The following is a 16,953-nucleotide window of genomic DNA, read 5'->3' on the forward strand; positions in this document are numbered from 1 at the left end:
TGGGACCTCAATCTGGTCCTGACCAAACTTATGGGGCCCCCCTTTGAGCTCCTAATGACGTGTCGCTACTGCACATTTCCTAGAAGATGTCTTTCCTGGTGGCTATCACATCAGCTAGACTGGTGTCTGAGTTGAGGGCCATCACGTCGGACGCTCCCTATACAGTGTTCTTTAAGGATAAGATCAGGTTACGCCTCCCAGTATTTTGCCCTAAGCCCCATGCTTTGGGCAAAGAATAAGTGCTACACACACTGGATGTCCGGAAAGCTTTGGTGTTTTATTTCGACAGTACAAGGCCCTTCTACAAGTCCCTGCAGCTGTTTGTAGCGATAGCGGAATGGTTGAAAGGGCAGCCAGTTTCTGCACAGAGGATCTCTTCGTGGATCACTTCATATATTATGGAGTGCTACGAATTGGCTAAGGTGCCACTGCCTCTCCTCACAGCCCACTCCACTAGGGCTCAGGCCTCCTCTACAGTCTTCGTACCTCAGGTCCCTATCCTGGACATTTGCAGGGCAACCACATGGTCTTCTATCCATATCTTTGCCAATCATTACTCGTTGGCTTATCAAGCTAGAGAGGCTGCAGCCTTGGGCAGGACTGTCCTACACTCAGTTGAAGGTTAGAACTCCGACCCCGCCTTCTAGGGTTTCTTCTTTGGAGTCACCTACGTGGACTGGACATGAGCAGTCACTCAAAGATAAAAGAGTTACTTATGTCTGTAACTATTGTTCTTCGAGTTGAGTTGCTCATGTCTATTCCAAATCCTGTCCCACCTCCCCTTCTTCAGAGTAGCCTGGTAGGAAGGAATCGAGAGGGTGGAGGGCCAGCAGGCGCCACTCCAGGGGGCTCCGTTGCTGGCCTGACCAGTACTGCTAAGAGAAAATCTTCCAACGACACATGTATGCACGCACCATGTATGTGGAATGGACATGAGCAGCACATCTCAAAGAACAACAGTTACAGGGGTAAGTAACCATTTTTTCTAAAACTCAAATATGATATTCAGAAAAGTATCTTGATGTATTCGTCGCAGTAATGGGTATTGCATCCAGTCATCCGTGTGGTGCTTATAAAAATATCAGTGTTTGATCAGAGACGTTCACAGCACTTGGTTTCTCTTGGAAGTTTTGAGTACCTGCACGCTAGACTTCTAAATGTGTACCAGGCACTAATCCTAAAAGATGAACAGACATTTTCTAATCTGTCCTACTACCAAGGAAATCAGTGAATTGAAGCTGAGAACTTAATCATGTGAGAATCAGAAAGCGCAAATGTTAAAATCCTTAAAGAAATTAACATACCCACACTGAATATTGTGAGATTTTCAAATACAGTTAATGGTTAGACTTAAATGTGCATTTTAATATGTGGCGTATATGCAGTGAGTGTACAGATGTTGCTGTCCTCATCTAAACTTAAATATCCTTGTAACGGGTTCGACTCACTTTCTACACGGCTCTTCCCTCAGGGTGGCTTTTGGGGAAGTAACCGGCTGGTCCGACGCCGACGCACCCCCTTCGGGTGAGGTGTTCTCTTCAGGGCACTGCCCTCTGGCAGTGACCACTCCGATCTTGGTCTACGCCCTCTTCCGAGGGGGGGTCATTGTTCCTTCCCCCCTCCTCCTCCTCCAGGGTCATCCCTACTTCCTAGGACCCCCAGTTCTTCTCCCACTCTGCCTGCCCGGTTGCCTCCTGCAACCCTGCCTTGCGGACTTGTGGCCTGGGACATCCCTGGCTCAAACTCCCCCAACCTACCGCAGCTGCCTCCTTGCGAACCGCGGCTGCCTCCTTGCAGCCCGGCCTTTTAAAGCTGCCTCCATGCGAGCCCCTCCCTCCATGACTGCCTCCTTGCAACCCCTAGGGTCTCAGGCTGGATAGCCTGGGTTTGCTAGGCCGAAGCCCCTCTCATTGCAGGCAGGTAGGTCCTCCTCCTCCTTCCAGGAGCTGCTCTATATGTCCTCTAGCTGGGCCCTGGTTAGCTTCCTCAACTGGGCTTCCTCCTGACACCAGGTCTCAGCCCCTTAAAGGGCCAGTACAGGGCAACGCCCTGCCACAGTCCTGATCTGTGTTCAGATTTTCATTGAAAACATTGCATTAAATATATCTTCCCCATTCATGTAACTAAGAATGAACATTCCATAGAAAAGATGGAGTTATGATGGAATTCTTGAGCATATCAGCAAAATAGTTGATAGAGAACTACATGCTATAGCTTTGGGTTTTGAAGAAGTCTTTGACATGAATTTACATTTTGATTAAATATGTTTGCTTAGAAACAATGGCCAGAAATGGACATATTCATTCAACTGTAAATTAAGTGAAAAATATTGTCAGTTTGGTTAGAGTAGGGCGTTTATACTAACTACAAAATGTCATTTATTTTAGTGGATATTTAATGAGTCTTCCTGAAGACTATTCAAATAACTGGACCACTGTATCTGGATGTGAAAACATCACCATTACACAGTGTGATGTCTCATCTGACATATACCATCTTGGAACTTACTTTTTCCGTGTGAAGGCTATGAGTGGATATAATAAATCACATTGGTCTAATGAAATAAAAGTGGATCCTTGTGTAGTAAGTAAGTAGATGTATTTTCTTCACCATTCTTCATTTCTCAGTTGGTTTATATATCATTCATATCTGTATGCATTGTGTTCATTTTCATCTTTAATTGTTCTCATTTTTATAGTTTCCTTGTAGAAACATTAGGTGGAACACTGGCACAACTAAAGCCAATGAAAGCTTTCCACTGATTTCAGTGGAGCCAGTATTTCATCCCTGTCTTGGAAATAGCAAATTAAATTTAAGATGCACAACATCTTCTGTAACTTTTGCGTACTTTAACTTTCCTCATTCACTCACTATTATTACATTAATCATTTTGCTATATAAGACTTAGCATGCCAGCTCATATCAAGATTCCTTCTAATCTGACATTTGCCTTGTACACAAGGCCAGTTCCTGATGTGTCAGAGAGGGGAAGCAAGTCAATTGGTAGTGCTGTAAATGCAGGAGAATGGTTTTCTAACAGATCTGGTCCTCCTGTATATGTCAGTTTATGCTCTAAAGTTGTGTTTCTCATCTAGTCATTTGCAACTCCTAGGGAAGTTACAAAAGGCAACTGGAGAGAGGGTTGCAAGGCACTGAAACTTTACTAGAAATGTAAAATTAAAAAAATCTTGCTCAGACTCTTTGCACACCTTACTTTTCAGTGTCCTCTATTTTGTCAACTTTTCAACACACAAACAAATTAATATAGGCTCATCAATTTTATAATTTTTTCAACAACCTTATACTTACTATAAAAGTAACAATGTTTCACTTCAAATTAGGGAGTTTCAACCTGAGAAGGCTGAGAAAACATTACTTTTAGCTTTTCTTACCCTTTTACTGAAGGCTGAAAATCCATAATGCCTCTTGGCTGGCTTACACCTCTGGGGATAAAAGAGGACCTGTTTCTTGATCCAGTAAATCAGTTTAAGAAGCACAAAGACGGTCATAGTCCTTGTAATTGTTGCTGGGTGGCCGATGTGAGAACCTTGCTGTCATTGGAGGAGAAATTAGTGGAAGACAGTCTGGGTATATTGGTTCAACTTTGTTTTTTATGCTATATACTAATCTTTGAACAGTGGCGATCACAAATAAAACCTTTCGTTGTGGTTCTTGGGAAGAAGCTCTGTCCTCAGTATTGGCTTCAAATGGAAGAAGTAAGACCAAGTGCAAAAAGCAGGAGGGTTTGCAATAGCTCCCAACTGCTTATATGCTTTCCTCAAAAACTAAAAATAGTACAGCAATTTTTCAAAAGAATGAACAGTGTTTGCACACGAAGGGGGAAAAAATACCTGTCTCTAAATCTGAAAACCGTTGCTATTATGGGTTTAATCACATCTGTAAAACTTTTCTTTACATGGTTTAGCTAACAGGTTTTTAACTTTGTGTGTGTGAAATGTTTTAAGATGAAATTGGCCCTCCAAACCTAACAGTGAGCTCTAGTGAGGATTCACTTCGTATCCAGCTCATTCCTCCAGGAGAGTCTGAAAATAAGTCCATGAGTGAATTTTATGACTTATCTTACCGAGTTCTATATTGGAAAAATTCTTCAGATGCGGAGGTAGGAAAAGCTTTTTCAAACTTCTTTAAAATTATATTGCCAGTTATACCTCTACTTAATGTTACACAAAGATGTTCCCCTTATAAAGTTTATTTCCACAAAGAGCCTTGCATATGCTGCAGAACTCACATTAAACATACCTTCCAGCAAGATTTTACATAATAAAATAGGCAAAAAGATAGTAATATTGGTTGGTTGTAGTGATCCTTCATGATGTTACCTGTGTACAGTCATTTTAGGAATCTTATATGAATGGCTGCTGATGGATAATTTTTTGACTAGTGACTGCATGGTTCTCTGCAGTAGTTTATTTAGGACCTTGTGTACTTTGAAGTTGGCGATAAAGCTCCCATTGTCTTCACTGATGCAAGATCAAGCTCTTAAAGAAAAAATATACTTCAATAAGTAATATCTCTTTCTGAAGCTGTGTATTGGTATTTTTATGATCACTCATGTTAAAACAGTATTTTTATATCAGTTACTACAAGAAGGAAGAAAGCAGCTGGCATAGTACTAGTCGAATTATTTCCCTGTTGATGTAAAATTATTCTCTTTAAATTTCCAGCACAGAAATTTGTGTGGCAGTCCTAGTTAATTCAGAGCTAAGATTAGAGATGAATTCATAAATGCAGAAATTTGCACATTTTTAACTGACATTTTGATGTGACTTTCCATTTTTAAACTTATCTAACTTTGTTTTGCAAGACTACAGTAGGAATGCACATATGAAAAGATATCAGAACACTTACACATACCAGAAAGTATGGTATATGTTCAACACAAAATTTGAAGTGAATTATTACAAGCAGCTTTTCAAAATAATGGGAATGGTTAGTCGAAACTAATATTTATTAAATGTAGTGTTGAAATTGAAACTACTGATTTCATTTGAAAAAGTAGAATCTAATTAAAATTATACAACAGTATTTTTGCATTGCCTACAACTTCAATACAGTTACATCAGTCTTGTACTATGTTTCAATTTGCATTTATTTTTCTTTCAGGAGAAAATAAAAGAAGAACAACAGTTATTATTCATAATCTCTGACTTGACACCCTTGACCTGGTACTGTTTGAAAGTGCAAGCTTTTTCACCAGTATACAAAAAAAATGGTCATTTTAGTGATGCGATATGTATTAAAACACTTAACGGTATGAAAAGTTTAAATATGTGTTTGAGAAATTTTTGAAATTCAGTTTGGAAATGTTTAATTTATGCCACGATAAATAACTTAATCTAATATGCAGTTACCCCTGGAAAAGCATATTTTTCTATCTATATAATTTAGAGGTTTGTGTCTGTCAGTGAATCCATTTGTTCAAGACCTCCTCCTAAACAATAAGAGCTAGGACCACTAAGTTTGGTATGCAACTTCCTCTTCTCCTAACTTAAAGCAAGGTCTGGGTTTGGTTGTGCCAGGAAAACAGGATGTGCTTGGATTTGATAGTTTTCTATAACATGCAAAAGCGGTGAGGAGTCCTGTGGCACTATACTTCTATAACATGGAAAGGGAGGGGGGACACTATCCTCATACCACTGGGGGCAGTGAGTGCAGGGGAGAACTATCCTGCAAAGTGACCCCTAAGGCAGCACCACCACCAATAGAGTATCTAGCGGGGGATGGGATTCCTCCATCTTGCCTGCCACTGGTAAGTGATTGCTTGGCTAAAATCTGTCCCCATCCCCAATGTCCACTTCTCTCCTTGGAGCACCACTGGTGGCCATCACCCCCTTCCACCTGCTCTGCTGGGCCACCCAGTGTGGCTGCTGTGTCCCAGCCTGCATGGTTCCCTTCTCCACCCCTCACTCCCCTTACCCTCCCCCCAGTTGGACTAGGAAACAGCAGTGGAGGCAGCCTGCACAGCTCCTGCTTCTCCCCAACCCCAATGTGGGGAGTGCCAAAGGGGGAGGCAGGTGCAGCTCCCTTCTCCCCTTGGGCCAGGCCTGGGGAGCACCAGCATGAGGGAGGCCTGTGTGGCACCAACTAAGGGTGGTAACTAACATGTATTTGTGTAAATGTGCAACCTCTGGATTTTTTTTAGTGGTTATGCATTTACATGCAGATGGGACGGGCAGGTAGGGAACTGGCTTAAAAGCTGACTCCCCAGCTGCCTCTCCCACATACCCCCTCCCCGCTTCCTCCATGCTGGTGCCTCCCCACCCTCCACCCATTCCTCCATGACTCTTACTAGAGGCAGCACCACAGGAGCAGGTGTCTATGCAGGAGCTGGTGTCCTTGGGGATCCGGCTGTTAAAAACCAGCTCCCATCTCCTCTCCTCCAAGCACCAGCTCCCACCTCCACCCCATCCCTCCGTGCTGCTGCCTCTGTAGGAGGCAGCAATAGGGGGTGCATGTAGCCATTAGGATTAACCAATACGGCCAAGCTTATTGATTAATTGTGTAAACAACTACACACTATCGTCCCTAACCATGGCTCTTGGCCTTCCTCCCCCAAACCATGGCCCCTGGCCATCCTTCCCCATTCCCCAACCCCAGTCTTGAAACCCCTGGCTCCAGGGCCCCCTCCTCCAGCTCTTACATTAAGGAGTCTACATCTATAGTCAGGGTCCAAGTAATGCCTTACCAATACTTTGTAAAGAGACAGTGTTTCATTGGTCTTGCTAATGCCCCATTTTGTTGAATTTTGTTTTTTATGTCACTTATCTGGAAGTGAAAAGTACTGGTTGCATTGCCTTAATTATCTGCAGCTAGTCTTCAGAACACTATTTTCTGTAGCTTTTGAAAGTATATATTAAGAATGCAGACTGCTAATGAAAGGGAGAAAAGGTGATGGCAGAGAAGGAAAATGAGTAGAATGAGTGGAACACTTGTAAATCTTAGCTTTCTCAAAAGAAAGCTGATGCTTAACGTTTTTGGAATTAAGAGCTGGATTCTGCCATCCTTACTTTCGTGATAAAACAGTATCTTATTCCACATGTTAAACTTAGTATCTTATTCTGCTTGATGCCCATGGAAAATCCACTTGAAAGATAAAGTTGCTGATCATTCTGGCCCCCATTATTTCAATTGTCTACATATCTACTTAAAGTTAAGCAAACACTGCTGCAGTGCTTTGCTGAATTGAAGCATCTGACAAGATGAAGCCTTAGAGAGAAAACAATATCCTGATTAAAGGCAGCAGAATATGGTCTTTTGACAAGCTGTTGGAGATACCGAGAGCTCTGAGACATTGTGCTATCCCTTTCCATGTGTGCCTAAACTTAATTTTTTTAAGTATTGGGTTTCTTCAGTAGGTGAATTTCTGAAAATTTGTCCCGTTAATGCTTAAACTAAATTATTGTGGAGTTTGTTGACATGGGAAGTTATTAAAAGGCAAGAATTTAACAAGTTTCCAAAAGGGATTGGATATCAAGACTATCCAGGGTCATTAATGATTCATTTTGGAAAGGATATTAATCCTGATTCAATATTTAGAGCAATCTCAGGTATTAATCAGGAAGACTCCTATGTGAGAATCAGATTAGTCTGATCTGTCTGTTTTATTCTGAAGCATTTGTTCTGGCTTCTATCAGACAGGGAACTAGACTAGATGTACCTTGGCTGTGATCCACAATGGAAGTTTGTATATACCTAAATTTGGTGCTGAGAATCTTCTGCTTTATTTCAATAGACTGCTATAAGCTATTCAGATGCTCTGAAGATATTCATGTTCATGTAATACTTTCAAGAAGTAAAACACTGTAAATGTGAAGTTTTATGGTGTAGTCTTTACAATATATAAGATCTTAAAATCTAGATATCTTGGTGATGGAGCACTTCATGAATATCTAGATAATTTTTTTTTTTTTTTTTTTTTTAGGTAAAGATTCACCTCTGTCTATTTTTATGGCCTTTGTAATCGCCATGTTTGCCTCTCTTATTTTGGCATCATTTTGTATTTTTAGTATATATCATATATCTAGACGGATCAGATATACATTCTTTCCATCATGCAAACCCCCATCAAACATAGAGGTAAGGTTTTGGTTATCTTTCCTAGAATGTGACTACTCGAGTAAAAACAACACTAGAATGTCATTACATAGTATATCTGATTTCTTGTTCTAAAAAATATAGTGTATTTGTCTCTCATAAGATCAGCGAGATTTGCCAGGATTAGATACCAAGAGTTTAATGATAAAGTCTATGAATTAGTCCAATATCTTATAATTAAGGATGTCAAGTGATTTTTAAAAGGATAGAATACCATTTATTTTGCATGTTTTCTACATTTTCAGATATATTGATTTCAGTTGGAACACAGAATACAAAGTGTTCAGTGCTTATGTTCATTTTTAATTACAAATACTTACATTTTTTACAGTGCATTTTTCAGTTTGCCTTCTACAAGTACTATAGTGCAATCTCTTTATGAGAAGTTAAAATTGCAAATGTAGAATTCTGCACAAAAAATAATTGCATTCAAAACAGTGTAAAACTTTAGAGCCTAGAAGTCCACTCAGTCCTACTTCTCAGTCAGCCAGTCACTCAGACAAACAAGTTTGGTTACAATTTGTAGGAGAGAATGCTGCTTGCTTCTGGTTTTCAATGTCACCTGAAAGTGAGAACAGATGTTTGCATGGAACTGTTGTAGCCAGTGTTGCCATATCTGCTAAAGATTCATGTGTCCCTTTATGCTTCAGCCACCATTCCAAGAGGACATACGTCCTTGTTCATGACAGGTTTGGCTCCGTAATGATCCCAAGAAGAATGGACTAACACACTTTCATTTTTATCATCTGAGTCGGATGCCACCAACAGACAGTTGATTTTCTTTTTTAGTGGTTTGGTTCTTTAGTTTCTGCATCAGAGTATTGCTCTTTAAAGACTTCTAAAAGCATGCTCCACATCTCATCCCCCTTAGATTTTGGATAGCACTTCAAATTCTTAAACTTTGGGTCGAGTGCTATAGCTATTTTTAGAAATGTCACGTTGGTACCTTTTTTGCATTTTTTCATATCTGCTGCGATGGTCATAATCTGAAGTGTCTATCACATGAAATTTATGGTAGAATGTGAATAGAGTATTAGACCTACAATTCTCTCCCAAGAGTTCATTCACAAACTTTAACACATTTTTAACAAGCATCATCCACATGTAACCTTGTTCTCTGGAATGGTGGCTGAAGCATGAAGGGGCATATGAACGTTTAACGTATCTGGCACACAAATACCTTGCAACCATAGCTTCAAAAGTGCCATATAAACACCTGTTATCACTTTCAAGTGACATTGTAAATAAGCAGACAACATTATCTTCCATAAATTTAAACAAATGTGTTTGTCTTAGCAATAGGCTGAACAAGAAGTAGAATCGAGTGGACTTGTAGGCATTAAATTGTTTAATGTGGTTATGTAACCAAAAAAATTTCTACATTTCTAAGTTGCACTTTCACAATAAAGTGAAAGGAAAAAGGCAGACATTATGGCTCACAACACTCAAATGCTAAAGTGTAGCAAGAACCAGCTTTCACAGTACTCTCCCAGTTGTCAGTGAGACCATTATAACATTGACAAGATAGCATGTCACTTGGACAGTGTATCTTGTTCCCAGCATGCTTCTGCCTCAGTGAAGCCCTTAGCACTGTGGTGTCCAACATGCTAGCCACATGTGATTGCTTGGCTGGTTGAGTGTGGCTAGTTCGCTATAGCAGCAGCCATTATAGTGTCCACTGCTACAGAACTGGTTGGACACCACGGCCTTAGCATATACAATACATAGTGCTTTATAAACATTAGTGTCAGTCAAGTTGTAAGTTAAACAATATATCTACAATCAAATCATCTATAAACTCAATTGTAAGACAAAATTTCAGATATCCTCTTCAGTGGAAGGGGTTTTAAATATTTATTTCTAGGATTAAGTTAACAAATGTTTAAAATCCCTTCCTTGAACTCCTTCCATAGCCGCTGTCTATTTCAAATTTTTCCTCGGGGGCCTTTTCTCTTCCCTTGCAAAGCTTGCAAATGTCAGTTTAAAACCAATAAAAGTACCTACCTATTACCAACACTTTCTTGTCCCCAAATGCACTAAATTCTTTCTCTGTGTCTCAGTGTGTGTACTTGTGGTGTTGGTATAGTAGCTCACTCCTCCGAAGTTTGAGTCTGTATAATAATCTGTGTGTTTTATTTTGCTGAGCACATTGAGCAGGTGGTTAATACTGATTAGCACAGTAAAAAATGGAGAGAAAATTATTTATGGGCATATCGATTCAGACTTTAAGGCTAGAAAGAACCACCATGGTCATCTAGTAATGTGTAGGCCACAGAATCTCACCAATTCCAGTAATAGATCCATAACCTCTGGCTGAGTTACTGAAGTCCCCAAACCATGATTTAAAGACTTCAGGTTATCAAGAATCTACCATTTTATATTACTTTAGAGGCTTGTAAAGACATTTTGTAATACTTGTCTGTATTTACATACCAAAGCAACCTTATAGCTCAGTTATTAACTCCTTAAAAGAAGTGCTACACTTATAAGTAGAGCCTCATTGTACTGCAGAATATAATAGGAAGAAGATTGCAAAACAGCTGCATTAATCAAAGCCATATTTAAACTTATAAAAAACGTTTTTGTTTTCTCTCCTTTCATTCTCCCCTATCTGCAGTGCCTTGTAGGACAACCTTTCAGCATTCCATATCTGTCAACTTCAGAGGAGCCGACAGAAAACTGTTGCATAATTGAGAGTATTGTCATAGAAGAAACCAATCAAACTGATATTAAAGAGTACAAACACTCTAAACAGAACAGTCGAGATTCAGGAAATTATTCTAATGATGATGATACTTCTGGAGCTAAAGTGTTAGAAGAAATGCTAGAACAGGAAGCAGCATAACTAAAAACACTCAGACTTGAGACTCACTGCCTAACTGTGATTTTGCTGTTCTCGTTACATATGAAAGTATTTTCCTGACGAAGGCAGGCTGATGTCAGACTCTTGGTCCTAACTTTCCCGTTTTGATTTTCAGGAGTGCGAATTATTAAATGTGAGGAGCAAATATTACTACTGCTCCTCTAGAAAACTGATATTCTTCTGGTATACCATTTTGGTTGGTGTTGAGTGCCAATCTTGCTGTTTACCACATGGATACTGATAACATCAGCAAAAGTTCAGTGATATCTCCACAGAGAAGACAATCTTTGCCTATCTATATTGCTGATAATTGATGCCAACATATGTAGGTAGCAGCCTCAAAAGAGAACTCCGCTAAACTTGCTTCAGCCTGTTCTTGGAACTACTGGTGCTAGTGGTGCACTGTATGTGCTGCTGTCAATTTTGTTAACTTCAGTCTTACAATTATCAACGTGACCTCCTTTCAGACAATTCAGTTTGTTTAGCTAACATGTAAAGATGTAAAAGCAGAAAAAGGATTTTTTTTTTCAGGTGAATATTAGCTGGAGGAATTAGGGAAAAATGGATGCTTGCTGTAAAAATAGGTTTGGGCAACCTTGTCTTGATCATTCTAGTCTAACAAGCATTACATCTGGAATAAAAAAGTGGTGTTCAAAGTTAGATTGCATAAAAGCAAAATTTCAGCCTAGTGAGAACAGAACAAATTCTACTATGCACTTTAATACCAAAGCAAGTTAAGGAGTTTATACTTGTGTCTGTTTAGTAACAAAACAAAATATCTATAAGCTGTAACACTTTTATCCATAATTGAGGTGTACTTAAATGTGAAATTCTTCCCTAGATTTGAAAATTATTTTATTTCCTACTTCATTTTAATTGAATTCCAACTGATCAGCATAAACTATGGGCATACACGCAACCAACAATAGGAAATAGCTTTTGAAAACTGGGTATTTTAAATTGCCTGCCATAGAGCCAAATGATCTCTAACGCTATACATCTGAATCCAACTGATTCAAATAATGGGGTGCACCTAAACATCTCTAGATCTTGGTATAGTTGAATCATCTTTGTTTTAAATTAGAGGATTTCAGACTGTGGTCCACAGACCACCAGTGGTCTGCAAGCTCCATTCAGGTGGTCTGCGAATAGTTCCCCTCTAAGGAGCATACCTAAGCAGTGACACACACAAGAATGAAGGTTGCTCACCTAATTAGTGGCTCATAGGCAAGACTGTAATTGAGTCTCTGGACTCATCTAACTTAAAATTACACTTGTTAATTTGTGCTTCTTCCTCCCCCCTCCCCCCCCCCCCCCCAAATAAAACTACCACTAAGCAAGGAATTTAAAATACAGGAGCAGGTTTTGACAATCACCAGTTATCAGATGTCTGTTTGACTAATGGATTCTGTCTTTCATTGTTACTGACTTTATTTCAAGTCTGTGCTAGTGCTGTTTTAGGCATGGATTATAAAAGCAACAGACAATGTTCTTTAACTAGTACTAATCTGAGTAACATTCCAGAAGTATCCAGAAAGCTAACTAATAGTTGCCCAGCAAAAATTACTACTACGGTGCATGAAATAAACTGACTTGTTTCTTGAGCCCAGAGTTCTCCATGATCAGAAGCTATGTTGGTGGGTATTGTGTATTTAGATACAATAAAATAAACCAATTAGTCCTGTAGCTTGTCCAATTTCAGTGTTGCCTACAGGCCTGATTCTGCAATTCTCAGTGACTAAAGCGAGTTCCCCATATGACATGGGATGCAACATTGGGTTTTTAGTTGCTTGTTTTCAACATGTAAATTAGTATTTGTTAAGATGCCTTTCTTACTAAAACAAGTGGGACAGAATATCAAAGCTGTATTTTTTTTACTAAAATAAGTTTTTTAAAACCAATGTTTTAGGCAGTCAATACTCTTTTTTAATTTAGATTCTTCCTAGCCTATATTTTTAGCACCTGTGCCAAGTCAGCTTATTGCCAATTGTCCCCTCAAAATGTGGTACTGATGAATAGAGAGGATTTTTCTTTTCCTATTTTACAAATCATTTAGTATTTCAGCAGTCTCCACTTTTAAAGTAGGGAAGTGGGAAAATGATGTCATAATGACGATTTGAGAGTGGCAGAACTACTGTTTTAAGCATTGGCTAGTAATTTGGAAGAATTGTAATAGTTGACGCTTCAGAATAGGTCATGTAGGCTCCAGAATTTGACCTACCTTAATCTAATGGGGAATCGGATACTGCCTCAGACAATTTCTGTTCTATTGTCCAATTTGGCCTTAAGGCTTCATATGAGTAAAACCCTAATCCCTGTTCTAAGTGGAGCTGAAAGACTTGCTGGGCCCCTGGGCAAGGCAGTGGTGGGAGGCGACTCTCTGCCTCTGGAAGGGGCAGGGATGGGGCTAGCCTCCACTAAGCAGCCTTCTTCATCATCCCAAGCATACCGTACCTATTTCAAGCAGTCCTCAGCATTGCCTGCAGTGCTCCAGTGACAATTTAAAGGGTCCTGGGCAGCAGCCAGGAGCAGGCCCTGGTGCAGGTGCTAAGGAATGTAAAAAGTAATTTTTACAGAGCAGCCACTGCCTGCGGTAGCCCCACATAGCTGGAACAGCCCCCTGCCCAGGTCAGGTGGGGAGCTGCTCCAGCCTGTATAGGTTAACCAGAACCAGTAACCCTCGCCTGTGAAGGGGTGAGGCTTACCAGTTAACCATGTACATTCCTAGCACTTTCCCCTTTTGCTCTCCTTGTTGGTGGCCTGCTTGTTCTTAAAATATTTTTTCAGCATTCCTAGTATAAGTACAGCAAATAATGAGACAGATCTTCTTCTTGATGATCTCTACTGATCAGTCTTCCTGCCTCTTGGAAGTACAGAGCACCTCTTAAAAGGAAGAGATTCTAGTAAGCTTCTCTCAGCATCTGCTTCCCACTTATGGCGCTCTTCAACACTATTGCCACTGGTACTATCATTGCCCACTGTTTAATCATGGTTAAGATGACCTCCTGCCCTAGTAACATCCCTCACTTATGCCTGCAAGAAGCTTACTGGCCTCCACAAAAGACTTATTCAGGCAGCATAGTCACTGATCAATGAAATGCTACAGGTTCAGTGCTAGACATTAGCCACAATAAGGCAAACTGCCAGCCTTGTCTGCTATCAGGAAGTGTTGGGGATGCAGCTGAAGAAAACAGGACATTTTTAAGATGTAAAACTAGAGTTGTTCCCAGGAAATCATAATTTTTTTTCTTCTCGGGCTGTGGAAAGAAAACAGGATCAAATGACACTTTTAACCAAATAGCCATTTTTAATGGGACCACAAACAGCCTGATGTGTTGATCTCTGCTGGCCATGTTTCAGTGCTATCACAGTGTTGACTTTGGGGATTCAAATAGGATAGCAAGGAGAAATTCCTTTTTCAGATCCATTAAACATACTGAAATGAGGGTCTGAGCAGAGAAGCACAAGTAACTGTAAACGTGGAGAGGTGATTTCCGATCACTAAAAGGGGAAAAGTTGAACATTCAAAGCAGAAAAACTTGTTACTATGTAACCTGGCTTTTTTCCTCTTGCCATAAAGAAGTCCTGTTTCTATATTTGTTTACCTATGTGATATGACTTGAGTGCAAATAAAAAGTATTATATTTCCTTTGTATACTATTATATAAAATAATGAATTAAACATTTCTTTGTTTAAATCAATATTTCATCTTTATTACTGTTTCTTGGGTGGGTGTGAATTAATGAGCAGCTAACTAACATGCTAATAAATATTTTTGCTAACAAATTAGACTTTCATTCTCTAAAACAGTGTTTCTCAACCAGTGGTACGAGTACCCTTGGGGTACTCGAGAGAAGTCCGGGAGTACATCAACACAACTGAAATTTGGAGAAAACTGAATTTTTGTTTTAAGTTTTACAGCGCTTTATTATTTTTGTACGCTTTACACCCAAAAACTTCATTGCCTGCCCAGCTATGATTAAGTTGTTTAACAATTGTGTTGCAATGGCAGAATAAAAATTTGTGTCTGAAAACTGTAGATACTGGAGGTACTTAAAATTTTTTAAAGAAAGGTACTTTATTTAAAAAAAAATTGAGAAACACTGCTCTAGAACAGTGATAGAAATGTAGCCATGTTAGTCTGGTGTAGCTGAAACAAAAAACAGGACTATGTAGCACTGTAAAGACTAACAAAATGGTTTATTAGGTGATGAGCTTTTGTGGGCCAGACCCACTTCCTCAGATCAAATAGTGGAAGAAAATTTTCACAACCAACCATATATACCAAAGGATACAACTAAAAAAATGAACACACATGAAAAGGACAAATCAAATTTCAGAACAGAAGGGGGAAACAGTGGTTCCCAATCTGTAGTCCATGGACCCCTGCTGGTCCACAACAGAATTGCAGGGGGTCTGTGGGAAGTTTAAATGTAAGGATTGGGCCCACCACCGTGGGCCCAATCCTTATTCTTTCCTTACTCTTTTTTCTTTTTTTCTCCCCCAGCAAGGGGGGAGGGTCCATTACATTTTTATAGATTGAAAAGGGGGTCTGTATGCTCAAAAAGGTTGGGAACTATGGCTCTAGTAATGCCCAGCACAATATGTATGAACTGTACCTACCCCATACATATTTAATTAATTATTGAAAAACCCTCATATTCACTCTGTTCTGTTATTATGCACAAAATATTCAAGGTGAGGCAGAAAGCACTTTATGTATCAGCTCCTCCTGGATCACTTACTCTCCAGGAAATACCTCAAGTCTCCACCACCATTCTGCATGTTCAAATTAACAAAAATACCAGTCAAACTGATGGAGTAAACAATTATAAGTTAAACCAACATCCAAAGACCATTTCACATATCAGCCATTCAGAATCTCAGTGAATGTGTGGTAGGTGCCTGGCTGTATGTGGTGTTTGCTATATAATGGCCAAACTACTTTCACATTTGGTTTTTATAAGCTCATCAATTAAGGTGCCTATTTTATCCTTTATTGGTGTTTGCATTTCCACTCAAGAAACTGTCAGTATTCTACCCTATTATACCTTCCAATTGTTTAATTCACAATCAAAATGGGGGTGAGAATTTATTGGATCAATTTCTGTTAGTGGAAGACAAGCTTTGGAGCTTCACAGAGCTGTTCAGGAGAAATGTCAGTCTTTTCTAATGTGCAAATTTCTGTGACTTTATCAAACAACTCTTTATCATAAGAGATATTACTTGGAAATATATTTAATGATTGTTTTGTTACATCAGTTAGTGTATTATGTAACAGATGAGAACGAGAGGCAGAGAGGCTTTTAAGGGAAAAACTGTTGATATGCAAGCTATATAAAACATTAAACAATGGAATTGTCATTTGAAATCATTTTCCAATTTGTAAGGGCTGTTTTCTCTCTAGGCTTAAAATTCTCATGTGTAAAGGTATATTTATGAGGCACAAGCTGTCTGGAAGACTGCTTCCAGCCATGGTATGGCTTCCTGTTTCCACTAACAGACACTGAAGGAAAAATATTAGAGGCCATCAGTATTTTCCTGTTCTGATTATGGGGCTCTGCCCATTTTGTTCTAATCAGGAGTTCAGCAAAATATACAGGTATATAAATGGTGTACTATACACAGTAAGATGTTATGAAGAGCTCTGGCTCCTGAAGGGCTCTCAAGATTAGATTTATGAAATGTTTGCAAGTGTGCTTTCAAAAATGTTGGAAGGAGAGAAGTAAAGTGTACACTATGGGGGAATATAGATCTTTCATGTTCAGTCTTTTTTCCAACTGTGTGCCTTTTGTTCTCCCAAGGACACTGCTGTGGGTGGCTTATAGACTCAGAATGACTTCTAGTCAATGATATACAATGTATGGTGCTTTCCATATCACAAAGTTGCCTAATAATCCAACTAATACAGGCAGTCCCCGAGTTACGCGGATCCGACTTACGTCGGATCCGCAGTTACGAACGGGGATTTTCT

At 39.5% G+C, this 16,953-nt stretch overlaps 1 protein-coding gene across 1 annotated transcript in view; it reads left to right on the forward strand.

Annotated features, from left to right (window-relative positions):
* The window catches only part of IFNAR1 (interferon alpha and beta receptor subunit 1), a 41,315-nt gene extending 26,635 nt beyond the window's left edge, over nt 1–14,680 (forward strand). The window contains exons 7-11 of the mRNA XM_075910979.1: nt 2,388–2,587; nt 3,966–4,120; nt 5,125–5,272; nt 7,943–8,097; nt 10,733–14,680. Coding sequence (XP_075767094.1) covers nt 2,388–2,587; nt 3,966–4,120; nt 5,125–5,272; nt 7,943–8,097; nt 10,733–10,960 — 886 coding nt within the window. The 3' untranslated portion in view covers nt 10,961–14,680. The remainder of the gene's footprint in view (nt 1–2,387; nt 2,588–3,965; nt 4,121–5,124; nt 5,273–7,942; nt 8,098–10,732) is intronic.
* The last annotated feature ends 2,273 nt before the right edge of the window (nt 14,681–16,953 follow it).

Source organism: Pelodiscus sinensis, chromosome 1 (genome assembly GCF_049634645.1).
Source record: "Pelodiscus sinensis isolate JC-2024 chromosome 1, ASM4963464v1, whole genome shotgun sequence".
NCBI classification, from domain to species: domain Eukaryota; kingdom Metazoa; phylum Chordata; order Testudines; family Trionychidae; genus Pelodiscus; species Pelodiscus sinensis.